This window comes from Alexandromys fortis, unplaced genomic scaffold (assembly GCF_014885135.2).
Source record: "Alexandromys fortis isolate MF-2015 unplaced genomic scaffold, M_Fortis_MF-2015_v1.1 scaffold_227, whole genome shotgun sequence".
In the NCBI taxonomy this organism is placed as follows: domain Eukaryota; kingdom Metazoa; phylum Chordata; class Mammalia; order Rodentia; family Cricetidae; genus Alexandromys; species Alexandromys fortis.
This window is the reverse complement of record NW_026068109.1, coordinates 1,004,161-1,012,188: the sequence shown is the minus strand read 5'-3', so window position 1 is coordinate 1,012,188 and position 8,028 is coordinate 1,004,161. Positions and strand designations below refer to the sequence as shown.

Sequence of the window (8,028 nt, the reverse complement as noted above, 5' to 3'; positions counted from 1 at the left end):
TTCTGATTTCCTGTTGAGTCTTCTGTTGCTGGTTGTTTGACTGCACTAGCCAGTGGGGCTCATGGTCAGGGTCCAGAGCAACAGCTCGGCTGTTAGGAGCACTTTGGTCTGATTCTCATCACCGATACTGGGTGGCTCACAACCTCCTGTAACTCAAGCTCTAGGACAGTGGTTCCCAGGCGTCCTAATGCCACTCTCCTTTAGTACAACTCTTCATGTTGTGGTGACCCCAACCATAAGATTATTCTCAGTGCTACTCCCTCACTATAATTGTGCTGTTGTTATGAATCATAATGTAAATATTTATATGCAGGATATCTGATGTGTGACCCCTGTGAAAGGGTCATTCAACCCACAGATTGAGAACCACTGTCCTAGGGGATCTCGTGCCCTCTTGGTCTCCTGGGGTACCTGAACTCACATGTACATATGTGCACATATACAGTTAAAAGCAAAAGTCTTAACAGAAACAGTATTCTGACAGTGTGGGATGCTCAGCATTGGGGTCTGCCTGTTCATGAGAGCAGAACAGTGAGGTACTGATCACCCCAGAGTGGTCTAGCCAGAAACTGTTCCTCTTTGTCATGAGGCCCCCCTAAAAGCCATGACACCCTGCATCTCTGCACAGCTGGGGTGAAATATGGCTGAATTTGAGTGGTCTGAAAAACAATCTTTCCCAGCCCCCAAAGCAACTCTGCAATCAGCTTATAACCTCCATGAACCTACTGTGTTTGGGGTGAGGAAGCAGCTTCATCAGTTTGTACTGGCCTCATTGTTCCTCGGTTCAGAATAATTCACAGTGCCATTATGACTGTTTTTCTCTGCCCAAGCATAGCCTGAGACTGTGGGTTTTAGTTCCCCACCACACTGGGCTTTCCTGAGTGTCCCTGAAGAGATTGCGGTTGCATCTCAATTAGATGGTTGTCTGTGACGTGTTATTTCGAGTTGCACACATTTGTTTCAGTCAGCATTTATTCTCTGTTGCATTCTGGCTCCAGAGTCTGTGTATTAATTCGGACTTCTAGTTGAGTTGTTTTGTTATTTTGCTAATTTCAGGTCTTTTGTTTCTCTGGTCAAGTTGGTAATCTTCCCCGGAACTCTGTCAGTTTTGCAGGGCTAATATGTAGATTCAAATATGGAATACTTCCTTTGGGTCTTGACTCCTTTGCCATTATCTTAATTTGTGTGTGTGTGGGTGGGTTATAATCATGGGTATGTATTTCTGTTTATGAAAATGTGTGTGCATGTGTGCAAAGCACATACGAGTGTATGAGTATGAAGGTCAGAGGTCAACATTGCTATCTTCCTATATTTCTCTCCATCCTTGAGTGTGTGCTTATGGTGCTTGGGTGTATGTCTGTGCATATGTGTGTGGTATGCATGTGTCTACATGTGGATGGGTGTGCTTACCTGTGTATGCTCACGTGGAAGCCAGGGATAGATCTTGGATGTCTTCTATCACTCACTACCTTGTTTTTATTTATTCATTTATTTATTTTTGTGTGTACATGTTTCTCATATCCACAAATTCCAGAAGATGGTTCCAGATCCCTTGGAGCTGCAGTTACAGACCATCATAAGCTGCCCCATTGTAAGTGCTGGGAACCAAACTTGGGTCCTCTGCAAAAGCAGCACATGCTTTGAAGCACCAAGTGAGCTCTCTAACCCCTATTTTTGTTTCTTTGAGATAGGGTCTTGCTATGTCATCTGGCTGACTTGATCTTGCAGCAGTCTCCTGCCTGTATCTCCCGAGTGCTGGGATGGGCCTTTTGGTTCAGCTAACGTTGATTTACAAAAATATATTTAATACACATTTACTAATATATGCATGTCTACATAGTCATTTAGTTTAGTTTTTGCAAATGCAGCCATACAAGAAACTTCACATGTGGACCCAAGTAGAGCACCTCAGAAACTCTATCAGAAGCTAAGCTCAAACCCTTTATTTTATGGGACACTCATCTCAGAGCTCATATGTCTGCTGTCCTTGCAGCTCAGCCATGACTTCCAGTACCTTCACTTCTTTTTCTTCTTGCCAGGACTGGTCTTGCTGGTCTGGGTGGAAACTAAGTCCTCTTTAGGAGGGCTGGGTGTCAGTGGCAGTGAAGATGGAGCTTCCAATGGCTCCTTTAACAAAGTGATGTCAATATCGAAGTCTTGTCTCTTGGCCTCTTCTTCCCGTAGGATGTTCAGCCTAAAAATCAAAATGGGAACTTAGCTATTTTTTTCTGTGACACTCGTGAGACAGGGTTTCTCTGTGCAACAGTTTGCTGTCCTGGAACTAGCACTGTAGACCAGGCTGGCCTCGAACTCACAGAGATCCACCCACCTCTGCCTCCTAAGTGCTGGAATTAAAGGTGTGCACCACCACTGCCTGGCTGAAACCAGTTTTAGTTATTTTTTTACTTTTTAAAAAAATTATGTGATAGCTGGATGTGTTGGTGCGCACCTTTAATCCCAGCACTTAGGAACAGTGGCAGGTGTATCCTTCTGAGTTCAAGGCCAGCCTGGTCTATATAGTGAGTCCCAAACCAGCCAGAGAGCTATACAGTGAGACACTGTCTCAAGAAACAAGCAAAATTATGTTTACTTGTGTGCATGGCGTGGGAGGTTATGTGCACATGTGTGAAGGCGCCTTTGGAGTCCAAAAAGTGTCTGATCCCCTTTAGCACAAATTGCAGGTGATTGTGAGCCACCTGACATGGTTGCTAGGCATTGAACTCAGGTCTTCTGTTAGAGCAGTACACACCCTTATCCCCTAAACTATCTAGCTAGCTCTAAAGCCAGTTTTCCTGCTGTTTCAGCAGTGCTTGTAATAAAATGGTCTATTGTATTGAGAGTGCTCCAGGTAACACTTTCATGATGATCATGTGACCAGGGGGTGCTTTTCTCTGCAGCTAAATGTCGGAAGCCATGTCATAGGAACAGCAGATGACAATTAATATTTAAGGTGTCAGCCCACCCGGAGGAAAACTCTCTGATGGGAAACCTCGCTAAGGAAAGGCAATGAAACTATAGACTCTGGAATATCTTTTGCTTCGGTCTGTAACTTCATGTTTGCTATGCAGATTTCCCGTAGTGGCTATGGGGAGTTCCCCTCTGCCTGTGTTGTAGTGTGTTTATCTCATGGATACATCCCGATCTACTGGGCATTTGTGGATTGTCTAGAAGGTGACTCCTTCTTAAACTGTACTGTCTAATTGATATCAAGAATCTTACCTTCTACAGTTTTAATATTTAATATTTAATAAAAATGAATACAAAGCAATGCTACATAGTCTCACTGCCAGGACAGCTGTGCCCTATCTTCAAAGTAGCTTTAGATTAGACCAGGTACCTTGCTAATGTTTTTTTGTTTTTTTTTCATGTGCAGTGAACACTTTATTAGCAAGGCATCTCCTCAGCCCTTTCTGGCTTTTGTTTGTTGGGTTATTTATTTATTTATTTATTTATTTATTTATTAAAGATTTCTGTCTCTTCCCCACCGCCGCCTCCCCTTTCCCTCCCCCTCCCCTTGCTAATGGTTTTAAAGATAAATTATTCCCAGCTCACAAGGACATAATAGCCAGCTGTTGGATTTGTTGAACTAAGGCTAAAGGTGCAAAGCTGCCTAACTGCTGTGCCAGCCTCTCTTGCCAGGTCTGGCCAATAACCTGGGATAGTGATTCTCTGCACAAATTCCTAACCTCAGTTCTATGATACAGATATGTAACCTGAAGACGCAGTGCTCGGCCGCTTATGTTGGGTCCTGAAATTGCTCAGGGGAAGCCTCAGGCATATAGGACATAGTACACAATTCCTTATTTTTCTTAGATGCCTTGCTGGTCTAGTTCTATAGCTCCTTTGAACCTTTATAGACTTCCTCTCTAGATAGATAACAAAATGACTGATTCTTTCTGTGCAACTGACTGAGAAAAGGTGTTCGTTCCTTGCTCTGAGACAAGCTACTTAAGACTTATTGCATGTGAGTTGTCAGGGTCACTCTGTTGTTATTATTATTATCATCATTTACTTAAGAAATGAAATGTGACCTTAAAATGTGACTCCCATACTGCCTGAAAGTTTTTGCTGGGTATTTTAAGCTGCAAAGAACAGAGAAAGACGGAGCATCGTGAGAACAATTTGAGAGAATAAAGAAGGAATCCATCAGGAAAGTGTGTGAGTATCTTTCCCCATAATCCCCTCAGATAAAAAGGTCTCAGTTTGCGCTGTGCTGTGGACTTTCCCTCAGCCCTGTCCGCACCCTGGAAGCTGTCCTTCCGGGCTGTGATAGCTGAGCAGCTAGAAAGCAGCATGTTGATGAGGTCATGATATCTCCTGTCCCACCTGAGTACTGAGCTTGTAGGCTTCATCATACACAAAAGCTGCACAATACACAAAAGTTTTCAAAGCTCTGGGAAGAGCAGAAGTCTTTTTTAAAAATATTTTCCCAGTGCTAGGGACCAAACTCAAGCCTCATGTATTAGGCAAGTGTCTACCACTGAGCTACATCTCCAGCCCCCAGGTCTTTCCCTTTTGTGCCATTGGAGACTTGGGGCATTGTAAGTTTCACAGTCAACCTGTGGTCCAAGGATACTGTAAGCCTGTGGTCCAAGGATAGTGTGTCTCACTGTAAGCCTGTGGTCCTAGGATACTGTGTGTGTCTCACTGTAAGCCTGTGGTCCTGGGATACTGTGTCTCACTGTAAGCCTGTGGTCCTGGGATACTGTGTCTCACTGTAAGCCCGTGGTCCTAGGATACTGTGTGTCTCACTGTAAGCCTGTGGTCCTGGGATACTGTGTCTCACTGTAAGCCTGTGGTACTGGGATACTGTGTGTCTCACTGTAAGCCTGTGGTCCTGGGATACTGTGTGTCTCACTGTAAGCCTGTGGTACTGCCTTGGGTAGCTCCTGAGACTTGAATGAAACCGGAGCACGCCCCATGGAGGACAGGCGGGACCATGTCCTACCTGGCTTCCAGCTCTTCATCCTCTATCTGCCTCTGCTGAGCCAGTGCTGCTTGCTCCAGCCGGTTCTCCTTTATCTTCCCCTTGAGCATCTCCTCACGTTTGTAGGCGCTGAAAAGCACGCTCACAAAGAAGACATAGAGGTTGTTCACCCATATGTTGAGTTTCTCTTTCTGTTCATCTTTGGGTTTTTCATATTTCTCTGCAATGGAGTGAGTTAATATAGACATTAGGATGTGTGGCGATGCAGGGCCACGGCACCGAGGAAACTGCAGAATGCATCCGCAATAGCTGGGAGGAGCAAGTCAAGTGCACAGCGGCCTAGGGAGACTGTCAGTCCTGCTTTTCTGCCACCTCCCGTATCTTTCTTTTTCTTGAACAGCAGAAATGTGTTGTTGTTGTTTATTTTGTTTTGTTTGAGATCGGGTTTTACTGTGTAGCGCTGGCTGGTCTTAAACTCACAGGGATCTGCCTGCCTCTGCCTCCCAAGTGCTGTGGTATTAAAGGTATGCATCACCATGCCACACACACACACACACACACACACACACACACACACACACGATCTATACGGGGGAGGGGTGTGTGCACATGTGAGGGGCCTGCAGCGTACAGAATAGGGTGTAACAGTCCCTGGAGCTGGAGTTACAGGCAGCTGTTTGTGGAACTCTACTCTGGTCCTCTGGCAGAGCAATATATGCTTTAAAACTTTTTTTAAGAAGATTTAATACCTATTAGATTTATTTGTTTTATGTGTAAGTGTTTTATCTGAATGTATGTGCATCACATGAGTGTGTTGTGTCCACAGAGGTCTGAAGAGGGCTTTGCGTCTCTGGGGCTGGAGTTACAGGTGACTGTGAACCACCATGTGGATGCTGGGAATTGAACTCGGATCCTCTGTAACCGCAACAAGTGTTCTTCACCATTGAGCCATCTCTCCAATCCTGAGATGTGTGCTTTTAACCCAGGAGCTCTCCCTGCCGCTCCCCTGCTCTTTGGTAAGATCTTCATCAATGTGTGGCCAGCATCACTTTTCACATTCACTTTTGAGACTCTCCAAAAACTTTCCAGACCTGAGTTTGCACCAAATGTAAATGCATACTTCAGGTTACAACTTAGTAAGTTTCATATTTATGAAATTATTGTGTTACTCAAGTTTAACAATGCATTCTTTTGCCAACATAAATGCCATTTTTTGTATCATCTATTGAAATGAAGACCAATCAAGTCAGCATTATCTTATGATTTCCTCAGACATGTAAAACATGTGAAGAGAAATCAGATTCCCAGACAGTACTCCTCAGCCCTCATGAAGTGAGCGGGCTGGATGGGCAGAACTGAGAGAGGCTCTCTAGTGGCACCTCCATTCTCAGCCAGACTGGCATTTAGATATCTGGGACAAGTTCACGATACCATCTGGTTCCTGCTTATTCAGAGCCTGAGTGCCACCAAGATAGGAACAGCTTTGTTTCCAAGTGAGCTCTGGCTTCTAGAGAACTGCAAACCAAACACTTCCCAGGACCAGACATCTTTCTTCCCTTTCTTTCTAAAATAATATCTGATTCTTTCCAATCATCATAATTTTTCTGGTCTTTTTAGTGTGGGGTTGAGATGGCTGTGTAGGCCAGGCTGGTTGCAAACTCAGCGTGGTGCTGCCAAGGACTGTGAAGTCCTGGTTCTCCTGCTCACACCTACCGAGTGCCGAGACCACAGGTGTGCCCCACCATACCTGGTCACTTTCGTAGCTTTGAAACAATCCTAACTTGTCAGTTGGCAAATTTTAAAATTTAAAGAGTTGGTGCTGGGCTTATGGCTCAGTGCAGTAGTAGGCATTTGCTAGCTCACGTGACAGCTTGATCCCATCCCAAGAGTGGCAAAAACTAAAAGATAATGCAGAGAATGGAATTATGTGCAACCCAAGACTCCAATTACTAAAGTCAAAGCAAGTCTGAAAATGAAGAATTATTGCTTCTTATATTCCCACTCAACTGAGAAGCCTAGCTCGCAAACATTAGTCACAAACATGCAAATGAGGTCATCAGATGAAGTGGGATTATGTGGGCCAAGGGACTGCTTTGACAGCAGACAAACCAGTAGCCATACAGGAGCTGGCACACAGTGGGCAGAGGTGCAGGGCAAACCAAGACACAGCTAGAGCTGAAGACCAGTTGCCGACAAGTACTATAGCAGTACAGAGCAGAGACACTGTTTCAAAGACCAAAACCAAAGTAGATATGACGAGGGCAAAGATGCTTGCCACCTAGCCAGACAACTTCCGATTAATCCCTGGAACCTACATGGAAGGAGAGAGATAAGTCATCCTGACCTCCATACACACTGTGAAACACTCAGGCCTACATACACAAGACAGACACAAGACAACATTTTTAAAAAGGCATTAATTAGGTTTCCCTTTAGAACTTTCTGTTCTGGAACTGTTTGTCTTGGTCTGGGAAAGGTTCTCGCTAGGTATAGTCCTCAGAGAGGATGGTGACCACCATAGGAGAAACGTTTGCTGGCCTTTCTGGTTCATCCCAAAGACAAAGGAAACAAAGAGGGGGTGATACCCAGAGGGCAAATTTCTGGAAGCTGCTCCGTCCCGAACACAGGCTTGATGGAGGCACAGAACAGCCACCATGAGGGCCAGCAGCAGGTGAGCAGCCGTGACCTAAGGGAGAGCACGGGAGGAGACGCGGCAGCCTTGCATCAGCAAACACAGAGGCAGCACCTGAGTCTGGGGGAAACACTTACTGGACAAAAGAGAGCACACGTGTGACTTTTAGCAGGGGAGATGCGTGTGTGCACACGGCTGGGAATGAGTCATTGATGAAGGAAGAGACAGCCTGATCTCCACATATGCAAAGCAATATACCAAGAGGACAGAGCCGTAAGAGAGTTCCATGCGGTGTGCAATCTGCTCCAGAGTACAGTCAGGAAGGGAGGGACCGCAGGGCCTGCGGGGTCGTGGGACCTAGGCTAGAGGCAGCTGAGTGGCTCAAGGACACAGTGGAAGAAAATCCTCAGAGCAGTGTCCATACAGCAGAGCTAGGGAGGAGGAGGCTGGAAGCCCCCAAGAGTGCTTG

The 8,028-nt window shown here is 45.4% G+C and overlaps 1 protein-coding gene across 1 annotated transcript in view; it reads right to left on the bottom strand.

The window, feature by feature from the left end:
* Window positions 1-1,333: 1,333 nt before the first annotated feature.
* Rsph10b (radial spoke head 10 homolog B) overlaps window positions 1,334-8,028 on the bottom strand; it is a 40,271-nt gene continuing 33,576 nt past the window's right edge. The window contains 2 exon segments of the mRNA XM_050124423.1: window positions 1,334-2,194; window positions 4,949-5,147. Of these exon segments, the coding sequence (XP_049980380.1) occupies window positions 2,017-2,194; window positions 4,949-5,147 (377 nt within the window). The 3' untranslated portion in view covers window positions 1,334-2,016.